At 36.5% G+C, this 16,873-nt stretch overlaps 1 protein-coding gene across 13 annotated transcripts in view; it reads left to right on the top strand.

Annotated features, from left to right (window-relative positions):
* LOC104140158 (peptidyl-glycine alpha-amidating monooxygenase) overlaps positions 1–16,873 on the top strand; it is a 150,005-nt gene that overhangs the window by 58,742 nt on the left and 74,390 nt on the right. For all 13 annotated transcript variants that reach the window (XM_068924343.1, XM_068924345.1, XM_068924348.1 and 10 more), the window contains 2 exons: positions 808–928; positions 11,777–11,834. In XM_068924343.1, the coding sequence (XP_068780444.1) occupies positions 808–928; positions 11,777–11,834 (179 nt within the window). The remainder of the gene's footprint in view (positions 1–807; positions 929–11,776; positions 11,835–16,873) is intronic.

Raw genomic sequence — 16,873 nt, 5'->3', positions numbered from 1 at the left:
TTCTGGGGGGTTTCTGGAGTCTTGAATGTAAAGTTGCATAGACAAATTTGAAAGTAGCACATATGAGAGAAATAGCCTGTTAGCTCTTCAAAGAAATATGTTATTGTGTATGAGATGCATTCTGCACTGTAGTTTACCATGTCATTTATATATGTTTATTCAAAATTTATTTTAGGGTTGCATCGTCTCAGATGTTTTACTATTTAATTATTCTTCATAGTGATCTATTTTTTTCTTTTATTTTATGTTGCGTTCAATACAGACCTCTTTAACAATCATGTGAAGCTGTAAAACTTACTGTTTTACTTTGTTGGCATCTAATGGGAAGATAGACTTGCTGTTAGTGTCATAGCGTTTGGAATTAAAAATTTCCCCTTTGCACATAATTTAGATGTAATCTATATCAAATTCTACATCAGATGTGTAGTCTTTTTCTTTAAAAAAAAAAAAAAAAAGAAAGAAAGTCCTGAATAATTAACAGTATTAGAAATATTTTTGTGAATTAATTCTTTATCTGTGCACACCTGGATCTCAGACTGCTATTTAGATGAGCTGACAGGTTGCATTTAGTATTTTGTTACTTTTCAGCTAATGTTTTCCAAGCTAGTCTATCAGATTGTTCATAGGAACTGCTTCAAAGCATGCTTGATAACTAAGATGTTTTTCCTGAGCTCCCAAAGGACTGAAGTTCCCAAATCTCTTCTGGAGTGGCTCAGAGTTGTCAAACTTTGTTTCTGAAGCCCCATCCTTTTAGAAAAATATTAACGGAAGTCTGTATTTTTGAAATCTTTCCTTCTTCTTTTTAAGGTATAAAGATACTACTAGGTCTCTTTCCAATGAATGCCTTGGAAGCAACAGGCCAGTGATTTCACTTGGTCTGTCAGATTTTGCACTGGACATTCGCATGCCTGGGGTGACTCCTAAGCAGGTGAGACAAATGCAGTTTTTCTTATTGCCACTTATTCTTTGTTTTATAAGCCTGGAAAATAAAACTTTGCCTACAATATCAGCAAATGAGCAAGATAAAACAGGGTAACTTTCATGATCTGTGTATATCCCAGAAAAGAGCAGAAATCAGAAAAGTTACTTTGTCAAATGAGAGAAAAGTCTTTTCAGTTGATTAATTTTTTTGTAGTATGTTGGTTTCATAGGCTGAATTGCTGAAGTTTGTTGTGGGGGCATAGCAGGGAAATAATATTGAAAGCAGTGCAGGAGATAATAAAACAAGAAATGTCTTTTTTTAAAAAAAAAAAAAAAGAAGCGTCTCCAGCTGTGCTACTAACACACAATTTTTTTTTTTGAGTTGCAGTTGAAACCAAATGTCACATGGTGCTTTAGTGCATTTAGTTATGTTAAATTGAACATTGCCACACCTTTGGCAAACTGAAAGAGATAATCAGAAAGCGTTTTATTAGGATAGTAATCGAGACCCTAATATTTTAAACCCTTAAAGTACCCTAGGAAAGCTACTGTAAACAACTTGGAACAATCTGCTCCTTCTGATATTAAATTGGTTATCTACTACTGAGCCAAATGAGTAAGGATGAGGAAAATACTGATGTTAAAAATCTCTGTCTCTTGAGACTCACAGAAAATTCTGAATTTCTGTTCTCACTTTTGCAGGTAGTTTCATTAAGTGAGATGAAAATAATTTGCAGCCTAGCAATGCAGGGAATTGTATATGTCATTAAAAGACCATACTTTTCTTTTAAAGGGCTGCAGAGACTTGGAAAGAACAGGATGTTGTGCTGCAGTAGGTGATGACTCATTGTTGCAGATAGCACTTTTTAAAAGGAAAAAAAAAAAAAACTGAAGGGAAAAACGAGGTTTTCGGAGGGGGGGCTCCCCACATGTAATTTGGAGCAAGCTGTGTCATTCCAGCAAGTGCAAAACAGAAATATAGTTTCTACTAGGAAATCTCTATCTGCAACAAAATGTTACGCATCTTTCTGAAAGGGTGAAAACTATTCTCCATTCAAGGTGCATATGTGGAATTTCATGTGTTGTTGTGATCTAACCTTAGGAACGTTTAGCTGAAGAGCTAAGAACACGATTAACTGGAAAGTTAGCTTGCTTCACTTTTGTTGCCCCTCCCCCTTTTTTCTTTTAGGAAAACTGCAGCACTTAATAAGACAAAAAAAAAATAATACTTTTCATTTATGTGGACCTCTATCCAAAAGCAGTCATGCACACAGTAAACTTAAATTTTATGCTTTAATTAAGATTTGTGGGAGGGATGGGGGAAGAGTGAAAGCAACAGAAAGCAACTTAACGAGTTAATTGTTAAACAGGTAAGTGAAAATAACGAATAACTAGCTAACAAGTTTTGCTCTTGTTTTGCATGCCCTCTCACTCTTCTACCCTCCTCCCACCCCGCTCCACATTGCCACATGCTAACTATACAGGAAAGTTATCTCCTACTTAGACAAGTTACTTCTTGCTGAGTATAACAACATTTAATGGCAGAAAAGATGATCTTCATTTTCTTGCACTCTACAGCAGGGAGTACCCAGCAGCTTCTTAGGTCTTTGCTACTTTGTCTTGATGACAGAAAAATCATGGAGGGGGAGGAATTGTCTTTAGAGAGGAATTTTTTATGTAGTGCCTTCTTACTAGTTAGCTTATCTTCTTTGTGTACCTCTTGGCCCTAATTGAGGACAAATGTGTGGGCTTAGGGAGTGTGAATTTGCCCCGAGTTCCAGTTGTCTGTATTGGTGGTTATACAGGAGCGTATATGGGAAGAGGATGGGTTTATACTGCCAGGGTCTATCTGCAAGTTTGTCTCCGCTTGTGAGAGATGCCAAATAAATCATGAGATGAAGGGGACAGCAGCACTACAAGTGCTTTATTATTAACTCTTGGGAGATGTGTCACTGTTTTGGTAATACCTAATTTTGGTTCCTGAGTTCTCAGTCATAACAATTTGTGTAGTACAGAAAGCAAAAAACGATGCCGGGGGAGGAGAGGAGCAGAGATTACTGGAGATGTGAATGAATTAAAACTTTAGAGAACAAAATAGTAGCTTTAGAGCAACGTCAGTATGTTTTATGCTATCTGTTTTTCACTTGCATTTTTTGTGAAGAGGAAATCTTGTGTTTCAGTTGTATTGCTACGCTGTAATTTGATGGAAGGAAGTGGAAGTTGTATTCAGTTCATCAGCTGGTTAATCTGAGAAATCAAGAGTGATGTATTTGCTGTGATGGGAAAGAACTTTCTTCTAATGTAAAATTCTGCATGAAAGATACAGAAGTAATAGTGCAGATGGAAAAGGCTTCAAGAGGACAACTGAATAGCTACAGTGCCAAAAAACAAGGCTGTATTGATTATTGAGATTAAACTCATTATAAAAGCTGGCGAATCTGCGAAATTAAGATAAATATAGTCTCCTATCTGATTAAAAAATATTTACTTGCTCATTTAATGTCTATGTATCTTAATTATTTATCTTTTAAAGAAAATTATACAAAGATACAGTAAAATATTGTACTCATTTGTAATACTATTTTGTGTAATTGAAGATGTTGAGTATATAAACAATGTATGTTGTTCGGTTAGGCACAAGTCAATGTAGTGTTCAAGCAAAGAATCCATGAATTATACTGCCAGAGGGGACCATTATGATGATCTAATCCAAACTCTTGCATGAAACGTGCGATTGACTTTTACACAATATTGTTCACTTGGAGCCTCATCACTTGTGACCAAGCTAGAGTTTATATTTCAGGAAAACTTGTAGTGTTTGAGGACTATGAATAGAGAATCTAGCCCAGTTCCTTCTAACTGGTGCATGAAGTTGTCATTTTTCCAAAAAAAGATTTCTTTTTTTTTCTTTTCCAGTTGACTTTTTTCTTCTAGTTTCTGTTCCTACTCACTACATCACATTACACCTTTGTCTTAGAATAGAAATCTTTTCTCTTTGGGGCTTTTTGGGTTTTTTGCCCTTTTTTTTTTTTTTTTTATAGGTGTTTATAGACTGTATTTAAGTTACCATTTGCCCTTTGTTTCCACAGTTTCAATGACTGAACTTGCTGTAATCTTGCTGTAAGGCGTTTTCTTAAAGCCTTGAACTATTATTGTGGCCCTATTTTGAACCAGCTTCAACTTTTCTGCTTCTTTCCGTCATCAAATGACTTCACTAATCTTCTTAATCAACTTGTCTCGCCTTGGAAATGCTTGTTTCTACAAAACACAGCTTCTTGTATTGAGTTGCCACTTGTATATTATTTTTAATTTAGCTAGCTGGAGACCATTAGAACCTTGCAGAGATGTGGAATCAGATACTGGATAATTCTGAAGTTCGTTGTTTTTGTTTTGTTTTTTTGAGTTTCTGTTAATAAAATTTAGCTCACTAGTACTGTTGGAATGGCCAGAGTAGGTCAATGCATCTAAAAATCAGTTTCTTGGGGAGTTTTGGGGGGAGCAGGGGGAGGGGGTTACAGTGCCTTTAGAAAGAAGATTTGGTAGACTTGGAAGGCCAGGGCATAAGATACAGGCAAAGATATTCTTCAGAAAGGTGCTCCATCTTGTTGAAGGCTTTAAAGTGTGATGATTATCACATAAGGTAAGCCAAATATTTATTAATAGCAAGATTTACATATTATAATTCATACAGCATTTGAGGTCAGTTTTCTAATAGCTTCTTAAAAGAATTTGAATCAGTAGAAGTTCCGAGAAGTTCTTCATCTTAGCACATTTCAACTGGAGCTATCATTTCTGAAATAGGCATCTTACTATGCTTCACGTGCCCTGGCATAAATATACTGCATACATTATTATATAATCTTTTTAGAGGACTTCAGACTCGCACTATGAGACTCTTCTTTTTCACTGGCTCTACCTGTCCAACTACGTTAAGAGACTCTTTTTTTTAAGTTTCTGAAGTGTATTCTTTCTCTCAAGGTCTGCCACTGTTTTCCATTAATTTGAGTATCATATTTTCGGCATATACATCAGTTAGCCTGTTAAGTAATTCCGGCCTCTCTTTTGTTTTTTCCCTCTTTTCTTTTGAATGATTTAACCCCAATCTCTCACACAAAAGGACTCAGTTGCCTAAACATAGGTACCATGCTGCATTTCAGATTCTCTGAAGCAACCACAACATTTGTGTAGGGCTGGCACGTATGATACAGGGCATGCCGGAAACTAATGCCCTCCCTAGCTGGAGCTAGACAGGGTGTCCGAGGCTATTTAGAACAGCACTGGGGACCTGTGCACACATTTGACCTGTATCCCGTTTGCAATGTTTTCAGGAGACGGTTCTGTAAATTTACTCCTATGTATTAGAACTGCAAAATCTAAGTGTCGCCTTTTAGGATTGTACTCTAAACACACGCAAAGGTCAACTGAAAGTCTAATCTTCTCTTCCCAGCAAAACGTAGGCTTTCTGAATTTACTGTTTGGCCACAGATTAACACTTCCAATAGGCTTCACAAACTGAATTCTTTTGACCTCTTTCTCTACTGTCATGTTTCTCTATCACCAGTAGAGTCACACATAGCTAATAGAAACGTGTCTAACAAAACTGCTGAGTCCTTTGTTTGTAATTTATGACCAGTGGACCTCTTGTGACCTGCAGCAGACCTAGAGTTTGAAGGTTCATGTGAACATATGAATTGTTCTAGAAGGGGTTAAGTTCTTGCCTGTTTAGTCAAAAATAGCTCCGAGCTAGAAAAAGGACAGTGCTGAAATAACATTGCAGCTGTATTGAGTGCTTCCATAGCATCACTGTAGGCAATCACATTTAATTCTGTTTTCCAAAGCCTTTGATATTCCAGTGAGGCCTTATTCCCTTGAGTTTCCCAGATAATTCTTGTGGGTTGAAAACAGATACGGAAAATTAACCTGTCTGGATTCAGAAAAGTCTAACCATCTGTGTGCATTCCTCTGAAACTGAGATGAATTTTTGACCCTATGAGTCAGGGTGTATCTATATTACAAGCATTCACATTGTTGTTTTAGAATGATTGCTGTAGGGATCATTGAATTTTCTTAATGTAGAGGCACATAGCTAACCTTACAGCTTAAACTCTGTAAAACGTAAGCCTGATCCACAGAGGAAATATGAACGTGCCTTCAAATAGTAGGAGAAGGAGGGGGGAAAAAATAGATTTTGTGTGGTCAGTGTTGGTAACACCGTTTAATGGTAATGGTGGTATAATTCCTAGTGCAGTGATTTTGAACATGGCCAGAGCTAAGGTTAATGTCTGTCCTTGTATCTGTAGGTTAGCTGTGCATCCTTCCATTATTGGAACTTGTAGCCTAGCTTTTCAAATATGTCTTTTAAAGTTGTGTAGAACTTAGTTCATATGTGTTGCGTGTGTTATCTAGGCTGTGGGAAAGGTTGCTATGATAAACTTTTTTTTTTTTCCAACAGCCACTAGTGTTTAATAGATGTGTGAAAAAACTGTGCAATATGTTGGTACTTCAGGCACGGCAGGGGCTGCAGCGCCTTATGTGCCCTCTCTTAAGTAATTCATATTTCTTCTAGTTTACCGGATATGGTGACCTTTCTGGGTTTTGATTTTCTGTTCCTGCTTTATGTTCTCTAGCTACAGACGCCCCTTGGGCGAATCGATTAGAACTGCCCCCTTACATGGCTTAGAGAGTCCTCTGACTGAAAATCTATTCCTGAGTTGAGTTGGGAAGTGCGTTCCTTCAGCAGAAGTGCCAAACGTGAACAGTCATGTGAAATCGTCCTAAGCACCCCTTATGAGCAGGGTCAATGAAGTGTATATTATGCAAGCAATACAAATCTGAAAATCAGTGAAGCAGATTTCTGGCTTGGTTAATAAATTTATTTTACATTCATTGGTGCTTTTGAACAGTACCACCTCTCATAAGTTGGGGGGAAAAATGTCCACAGTGCTTAAATGCTTTATATTTTTTCTTAATGGTTGTTCCAGTTGCAAAGTGAGAAAAATGCAAGTATGTATGTAGTGCAAAGAATACCTTTAGGGTGCTGTGCAGGTGGAGCGCATCTAGGAGCTGTGGAGAAGAGAACCAGAGGCCTTTTCTGAGGAAAACTTTCTATAACCATTCTTTATTCTTCAGATAGTTGCAAGAAAATTATGCCTCTGCACAGTAGTTTAGTAGTGCACTAGAATGGTTTATTTAAAAATAAAGTGACAGGATTTTCCTTTCCCAGAAGGGATGCAATCAGCTCACTTTGAAAACATGTTTACTCTGCCAGCTTTGCAAGCCAGTAACTTGCAGTCTTTTACTGTTGTGAATATCTGTTTGCTAATAACTGAATATGAAATAATAACTAAAAAAAATTATAGAGCAATTGATACTGTATCTCAAGCTATTTCATTAAAAGTGGTGATTTTTTTGAGTTAATTACTATTACGTGATTGAGGCTGGACAAACGTTTCATTTGAACTCAGTTTGCTCAATTATTTTGATGTACAGTATTGCTTCAGTTCTTAAATGTACACTTGAAACTTCATAAATATTACTGAAGAGGTAAAAAGTGATCAAAGATGTTGTTTGGTGGGATACTGTTAGTGTGGGGGGGCGATTCTTGTCTAATGGGTTTTGCAAGTCTTTTTGTGAACTACTTGATTTGAGCTTCTGCCAGTGGGTCGATAATGACACCTGTAGATTTAATTTTTTTATTTCAAAACTATAGTTTTTAGAAAATATTTATGCTTTATAATATATGCTATACTTATTATGAACTACAATTAAAACTGTTTTGTATAATACCTATGATAAATATTTGTTTGTGATATATAAATGTAATAAAGCAAGGAGGAAATTTGACTTGTCAAATACGCATGAATTACTGTTACCTCTTTGTGTCCCTTCACTACCAAAATACGAGTGGAGATCTTGATCCTAAGACTTGCACTGCTTCTGAAGAAAATTATGTGAATAACTTGATTATTGCTCACAGTGAAGTTCTACGAAAAATAAATTTGGTTCCTTGAATGGATATGGACGCTGACACAGTAAATATCAATGCCGCTAATTTATAAGAAGCAATGCAATTTTTAATGATGGCCATGATTAATGATTAGCGGCTTAAAAAAGGCGGGGGGGGGGGTAGCAGGAAATGGGAAGGAAATACATTGGGTTCTTTTTCCTCTGCCAGTATGCTTTTAAAAGTCTGAATTTCAAAGTTCTGTTCATCTTGTCTTTCCATGTTTTTTGAAAACATCTGAAAGGATGGAATTGTACCTACTGGAGCAATTGCATTTTTTTTTTTTCTGCTCATTTCTTAAATGCTTGAGGTTTACACAGTGGTAATTTCTTTTTGAAGGCTGATCAAATATGCACCCTTATGCTCGGTCATACATGTGATGAGGTAGAAACAGGCAGAATTATTGTTGATTCTTGAGTGAATGCCTCTTCTAATGCCTTAATGTGAGGATGTTCGTGTTTTTTTGTGTGTTTGAAGGCTATAATTTAAACAATTTGAGATCAGCTATCAGAATCTGTTTTGCTGGATCCAGTAGCTGATTATTCGTTTGTTTGCCTTGTCTTGGTAGCTAAGTATCCCCTGGCTCATACATCGGAAAGAAAATTGAAAACACTTGTGACTATGCCAGGACAAGCTTTCATGTCAGTCGTGGTGAAGACTTCAGAATGATCATGTTGACTTGCTGCATTATCCATTTGGCCTAGCACTCTTTTTTTTTTTTTTTTTTTTTTTTTCCCCCCTGATTAGACCTAATAGCAGATATTTATGGAAAGAATGTAAGCAGTAGGATAAGAGAATGGGCATTGCAGTAGCTAAAACATGTTCTCCCTGCTTCCCAATAGTAAGAGAAAGTTCTTGGCTTGGAGGTTTGGTGCAGACTCATGTTTAATAGATCTTGGTAGTTCTTTGGATCATGAATCTATCAGATTACTTTTTTTAACCCATCTATAATCTTGGCCTTCTTTCCTCTTCAAATATGCTTCTTGACTTTTTAGAAATTATTGAAAGCCTTTTGAAAGGGAATAGTTTTAGGTTAATTTTGTGGGCTTGTATTCTATTGTATCCTAGTTTCTCTGGTCTTGAAACCTATATTTGAATAGGGAGGAAAAGGAGATGACTTGATGGGAAATAATATAGGGTGGTAGACTGGAACAGTAGAAGGAGGTGAGGGACATGGAACTATACAGAGTGGTGTGCAATTGTAACTGTTGAGTGGTTTGCCTGTGCTGATCATCTGTAGGCTTCTCATGCTAAACGGACTGCTGGCCAGGATCTTCAGTTAATGACATGAAGTGATTTCTGATTATTTTTGGAGAATATTCTGAAGGCTAACTAATAAAAGGCAATACAAGTGATAGGTTGGAAGTAAAAAACTTAGAATCTAAGTTTCTCTCTGTGGTCCCCGCCACCCCAGTTTCTTCTCCAGAGCAGCAGGTATAACTAATTTTTTAGATTTTCCTTCACTTTTCTCAGGAAGGCTGAGATTTTAATCTAAACACACATCAGATTCGCTCAGAGAAATGTTCTTAGGTATGCAGCATAGAATGTTTCAGTATCAAAGAGGAAGGAGAAAGAACATGAAAGAAAGAAGTTTAACTGGGACACTTCCTGCTTGTCAGAGTATTAGAACGCTTGGTTAGAGATGCATGATTGAGTTGCTGCAACAGTTAAGATAAATGAGTAGCATTGATGCCTGTTTTAATACATCTGCAATTTTCCGTTAACAATCTTTAATAAATAAATGGAAGAGAAGAAAATATGAGTTGATCTAGGCTCTTATAATAATCTGGGCAGATGTTATGCCATGAGTTACAGAATCTCATCCCATTGTATCTGTGTTAAGCCCTTATACCCTCTTCTTACCCAAATAAGAATCAAATTAGTTAAGCAGTACTTTCCAAAAATACATCTAGTCCTTTTTTGTAGCCTAGACTGTTTTCATTACTAAATTCAATTTGTGATTAAAAATAGGAAGTCTATGGTTTTATTACTGCCACACTGCCTAGCATTGCTATTGCTGACTTTCAGAGTTTGGGTATAGGGTCCTACATGAAACTTCCCTTTAAAAAGAAAAAAAAATATTAGTTCTGAACCTAGATAATAGAAAAGGTAGAATATTTCCTCTTTCTGATACATTAGAGGTGGAATATTTCCTTTTCGGTTTCTTTGAAAGCTTTCATATGTTCAACTTTCATTCTGTAAATGCATTTATCTAGAGTACACAAAGCCATTTTCATCAATTGTATCTACGGACCTTTGCTTATCTTTCCCATCTTCTACCAAAGAAACACAAAAACTACTACTTATCTGTGTACATCGCAGCTTTGTGTAATCACGTATCCTTGTCACCATTGTACCTGTCCTTCCCCCCTCAGTTGCATCTAATTGTTTAAGTCTATTTACAGCATCTTGTTTTAAAGTAGATTTGAAGCTTTTCGTAGAAGGAACTTCATGTGATTTGCACAAACCTTGTGAAAGTCTTATCAGATTTGGAGTTTGTGGATGTGCTGTAGCTGATACAAGTACTGATGATCTTTTCTTTCTTTAAAAACTTTAAAATTGGAAAAAGTGTAAAATAGTTAATAGTGAAGCTGTTATTCCAGAAGCCATATTGCTGACCTTATAGACTACTCTGTTACATATAAATGCAACATGGCAGTGAATTAATTTCATTTAAAATAAATTCATATATCTTACAATGTCTTAGGCCAAATGTCCTAGTAAAGCAAACTGATGTTCTAGATACTTCTGTAGGACCTGCTCTGCATTCAGTAGACAAAAATAAGGCTCATTTCATTGCATATTTTCAGGTAGTTCACATGCATTTACAAACTGTAACTGTTTTGTACCAGCACATTATCGACTGTTCTGTTGATGGGCAAAGACGACAAAGTAAGAGCCTTTCTTTCATCAGGATTGCCTGATTACGGTTTTACTGCTTTCAAGGACTGGGCCACAGTGCTTATTCATGGAAAACCTGGATTTTGTTTGTGGCCGTTGGTCAGTTTACTGTGTTTGCGTTTTAATAGGTTCATCTTTTAATCCTGAGATATTGCCAGAGTTGACAGGTCGGACACTTTAAACACAAACCAAAAGTCTTTTAGGCAACCAAGGCAACTGTAGCTTCTTCAAGACGATATTCTTGATGTGTTTGTCTGAGCTGCCCATTACACTGTATCTTGATGGGCTCATCTGTGCAATTGCTCCAGGAAAATGATAGTCCTTTACACTGTTCAAAGACTTATCACAAATCACTTTTTTTTTTTACTGATTCTCCTCCTTTTCTTTATTTTAAAAGATAAGTGAAGTTTGTTAGAATGTCCAGTGAAGAATATTTTTGTTGATTGTAATTGGAGTTAGTTGCATGATTCAAAAATAGATACCCTTCTGTGATTGCTGTTGCAATGGCACAACACTTTTCCATTTTTGTGGTCTAGTTTTATATATCTTGGAATAGGGTAAGATACCGATTCAGGTAGAAATGTGTTTAGCTATTAAATGCCCTTTATTTTTAGAATGTAGTGAGTTGATAAATAATGAGAGGGTAGTGCATACCAACCTTGGACAAAATAAATCGGAAGCTTGATAGTTTCTTATGTACTGTACCCATTGATTTATCCTGTATATTTGAACCATCAGAAGGGTATTGTTACCCCCTTCAAATTTTGGGAAAAAGGGTTTTTTTTTAACCACTGCAAATAAATTCAGTGCTAAGTTTTGTAAGAGTGTAACCTTCATACCAGTTTATTTTGTTCTATCACAGTCATCTTCAGAATGTTGATGCTTCTGTGCTGTTCACTCTGAGCACGCCCAATTTTAAGGTAATTTCTGTTCTTTTGTGTCTTTTAATAGTCTGATACCTACCTCTGCATGTCAGCACCTCTGCTGGTGGATGATGAAGCCTATGTAGGTGAGTGTTGGTTGACTGGAAAAACCTAAGCAAGCTGTTGAAGAATGAAATAAAAGTGGTTTATTTGGTGGGGTTTTTTTTCTTTTTTTGACTCTTATCAACTTAATCTTTGGCTGTCAGTTTCTAAAATGCATTCATCATGACTAATGCAGAAACAAACTAGAGAGAGCTACTTAGAGTTGAGATAACAAACTGGGTCTGGAGAGATTCATGAGTAATAGTAGTTAAAGAGCTGCATGCAGATGCCTCTGGCAGCCGGTACCAAACAGTCCCATTTGTAAAGTATTGGCTTTCTGTCTCTGGCCGGATACTTAATTCCACTCTGCTGAGCAGACTGTTTATTTACCTGCTGGTGTAGGCCGTAAATCCTTTGTGCTTGCAGTCAACATTAAATGCAGTAAGATCTTACCTATCCAGGGGGAAAAAACAGAACAAAAACAACAGATTCCCCCTCTTCCTCCCCTTTTGTAGTGTTGTGGCATGAATAAGATGACAGGCAAATAAAAGGATCTACTGTAAAGGTGTGCCAGTGCTTAGGGTCACATAGATCTGGAAAGCAACACCATCTGTTCAGAATGTCTTCTGGGTGCTCTTAATTTTATTTTGCCTTGCTTACGAACATCCAGTTGTTTAGGTAGAGAGAAGGCTTGTGAATGGTTGGTTTTACTAAAGGTAGTTTCACTGTCATAACATACTATAGAACGAAATAAAGGAAAACGGTGAAAAGTTAGAACATCTATATTTTTCTCCTTTGACTCTGTCAGTAAATTTTAGGATGCTGTCCACACATACAACAAAAACGGTGGCAATCTTGTATGGTTTTTACTATAGTGTATTATGACAGCGTAACTTCACATGAATCTCCTTGCATGAACTGATATTTTAACCCAACATAGTATTTGGTTTACATTTTAATGTTGCATGGGGGTAACTAAGAAAATTTACCTTTTTTCCCCTCCCTTTTTATTTGAGGCTTTCATATATGTATGTATTTAGTAAAGGAGTCAGCCCCGACTGCAGAATTACATTTTGGCTAGGAGATCGGCCCCAGGAAGAAAAATGAGCATAAAATGAGCATAAAACTTTTAGTTTTTAGATGCTTGTGTGTTTTTCGTCAGACTTTTATGGGATTTAGTCACTGTTCCATTGATCACTGAGCTTGAGTGCGTGTAACACAAAGCAATGCAAGGTCTGTCTGAAAACTATCCCAGTTGTCAGATGGGGTTTTGGGGAGAGCAAGAACTTGATTACCAAACTAAAAACAAGCAAACAAAAAAACCTGTTTAGTGAACATAAAGGTTTCCCATAATATCATTACTTACAGACTTATATTTGCTTGTCCTAAAAACAGAACAAGTAAAACTGCCTACGCTTTACTTGGTGTTTTCCAGGAAAACGCGTAAGCATGTGGTTAAGTGATCAGTTCCATCTGACTTCAGTGAAATCACTGGAAAGTGATTTCAGTGGAAAACAATTTGAGACTGGAGTCTCGGCAATCAACAGAAGTTGTGTATTCCTTGGAAAGACTAGGAACAAATATCCAATTGTAGAATTTATAAAAATGCAAAATGACCTATCATAAAACACATGAATAGCAAATTAAAATTTCTCAGGGAAGAAAATGGAGCAAGAGACTTTTACAATGAGTATCATCCTCTAAGAAATGAGAGGCTTAATGGAGTTTTTCCTTAACTATGTCTTAATATCTGTAAGCATTGTGGAACTAATTATTAGCTTACAACTTGCATACATGTATTTTGTGTTGCTTAAATAAGCATACAAGATTGATATGCACAGAATGAAATTGCTCTTTTTAAAATGATAACTTACGTATTTTTATCTGGTTTGAGCAGATTCCACATTCACTACACTTCCAATGAACAGTGCAAAAAAAAAAAAAATACAAGGGAAATTATACAAATAGTCGATGTTACCTAAATAAGGTTTTTAACTTAGTTTTCTTTGGGAAACTGCTGTATGTGAATTAACCTTCGCTGATTACTGTTTTACTTGATGATAGAAGCTTCTGAAACCGAAAAGATGGTCTTCTGTTGTTCTGGGTTGCTTTTCAGCCGTCTGTTGAGAAGGCAGTATGTGTTCTGAAGGGCGTAGGTATGAATACACAGGATGAAAACAGTAAGTAAGGAAAGGGAAGGAGAAACACGGAGGGGTGAATTACCTGAGAGTCTCTGAGAGTCTCTGACAGTTTCTGGTAGTATTTAGAACAAGGGCCCAATTTTCTGCCTCTGGTTCAGTTTTTTGCATGTGGTGCTTCCAAGTAAATAGTTGCTCATTTCTGTGTGTGTGTGTTTTACCCTTTCCTTTTCTACCTTATTTTCCTATTTCTCCTCCTTTTTCCTCCCTACCCGAAGAGTGTGGGTGGAAGAGGGGATTTTGTTTATAAAGTTAGTAACAGGACAGCTTTGATGCATATTGACAAAACTGAAACGCTTTGGAAGAGGAGACTTTTTTTTCAACATTGCATGTGGCCAGTACTGCATTCATTAGTATGTAGATAACATTGCCCGTAACTCTTCCAGTATTTTTATCAAATTTGCGCTTGTGAACTTTGAATTCAAACTCTAGCTTTGTTATGTTGCTAAGCATTCGCTACCAGTAGATAGTCAGTCCTGTTTGCACAGGAACAGGGGGTATATCCTCATACTGTGCATCTGGGCCAGACTTGACCAACTTATCCAAAGTCAATTTTAAGACTGTGCAAGTAAGACTACTGACTTGCTCCTTTTAATAAACTGCTACCAACCAGAAGGAGGAGCAGAGCAAGTGTCATCCTAGAGGTCTTTTTCAGGGATGCATCTGTATATTTTGGCAGATGCTGTTTGTTTACTGTAAGCAGTTCTTCGGTGGAGGGTCAAACTGTCAAGGTTGAGATTTCTGTTTGAACCAGTCCTTTTTCTGTCCCAAAAGGATTCTAAATCCTGACTGGGGGCAGGGGGAGGCTTTTTTGGATAGACTATGCCACAGACTTAACATTTTAGTTAGGTGTGTACCTTTTGCTCCTATGAGATGAAATGACTGTGAAATTAATATGTAAAATATATCAATGAGTCAGATTAATATGCAGATTTTTGAAGAAGGTAGGGTTACACTCACATTAAAGAAAAAAAAAAAGTTTTCTCAGGTTTTCTTCCCCACCTCATGTTTAATTAGTGTATATGGATAAATAGCTAAACCAGAAAGTAGATTGAGTCTTTAATGGTGCAGACTTTGATAAAAATCAGCTTCTGACTGTTGAGCTGTAGTGATAGCTAAAGGGTGTTCTACAGATACTCCTAAGAATCAAGTCTGACAGCAAGCCACTCAGCCAAGAAATTTGACTGTCATCTTCATCTCCTTATTTTCACTCACATGGCTGACCGGCAAATAAATGTCTCTCTCTTACTAACTGATGATAAGTCCCTATCTGTAAAATTGTACTATACAAATGAGAGAGAGCCTGTTACATTCAGCAACACAGATGGTAGTAATTACATGATTTATTGCTTTCTTCCATACGTGACTCTGGGATGTTGTGGGTTTGTTATCTTAGTATGGCATATATAAACTTCCTTAATACCTAGTAACGGTGGCTTCACTGAATTGGAGGCTTCTACTATCTCTCTAATCTATCAAAGTGAACATTGATGTATTTATATGTTTCTTTAAAATGAGTTCAATCATATTATGTAGAAGGAAGCTATTAAAAAAAGGGGGATGTCAGCGTTATATGACTGAGTTATTTGCAAAGATGAGCATGTTAGAAATGAATGGGTTAAATACATAGCTTAACTAAACGCTGTTAAGATTAAATTGATGTTCTCTTTATCTGTTTTTGATCTGTTCATTCCTATTTCTCAAGGAGATCATAACTCAAAGTAGCATTTTGTTAGGCAAGTAGGTCAAACCTTATTCAGGTTTAGCATATACACTGAAACTGTTGCTCTTTTAGCATTTCAGTAATCACTTTATGCCACTTTTACATGCATTAAAAAGTAGGTTTTGATTTAAATGACAGCTGTATGTGAACAAACCTGAAGTGGAAGTGGTGTTGGGATTTTGCAAATTCTTTTTGCTTTTGGTTCACTTTTCTAATGTTTGTGAGTGTATATTAGCATCTTAATTTTTTTTTAACTTAAAGCTTAGAAAATTAAAATATCTATGTTGAACTCCTCATGTGTGAGTCAAACTTGAGGTGCAGTCCCATTGTTGGAACTTGGAGCTGGGCGCAGAAAAGCGTAAAAAAAAGAACCTGTCTATGAAACTTTCATATTTTCCTGCTGTCTAATGGTCCTTTTAATGGCTAAGATTTTATATGATACAAGTGGAATGAATATTTGCGTGCCAGCAGTCTTTGGCTCATCCATTCTTTCTTCCTGATAGCTCATACCTGAAGATCTCTCAAACTTTTTGATCTAGAAAACAATTGCAATGTAGTCTAAACTTCTTGAAAGCTTCCAAGTGTTCTCATATGCTGCTTGATACCTATCCTACACAATACACGAGTGTTGGCTAATTGTCAGTATCTGGAGCTGTGAAGGAAAATAGTTAACATAGTCTGGGTTTTTTTGGTGTGGGGTGTGGTTGGATTTTTTTTTTTTTACATCTACTTTTTTTTTTTTTTTCCCCCAATGGCTTACTTTGACCACCCCCTCCTCCCCATTTTGGAAGATTGATGTAAGCCTGGGAGCGTTGCTAAGAAAAATCACTCTACAAGAAAAGACCAACTGACTCTGTAGAGCTCTCAAGCTCACAGATACACTGAGAGGTTTTTAGATTATTTCAGTGGGAATGATCAGATATGTAAGCTAGAACAGCTATACGCAAATAGTTCACACAAAAACCTAATTTTGCTTTAATTTTAATTTTGTGCACTAATTCCAATTAGTAGTAGTAGTATTTTTATAACTTACCTGTAATAACTTTAAAAATAGTGTTTAAAGGTCCATACGCTAGAACGTCATTGCAATGGACACTGTGCAGGGAAGACAAAAGCCTTCCTGACTGACTCATCCAAGTAAGTACAAAAGATGACAGAGCAG

This window comes from Struthio camelus, chromosome W (genome assembly GCF_040807025.1).
Source record: "Struthio camelus isolate bStrCam1 chromosome W, bStrCam1.hap1, whole genome shotgun sequence".
Classification (NCBI taxonomy): Eukaryota; Metazoa; Chordata; class Aves; order Struthioniformes; family Struthionidae; genus Struthio; species Struthio camelus.
The sequence above is the reverse complement of the archived record's forward strand: the minus strand, read 5'-3'. Positions and strand labels throughout refer to the sequence as shown.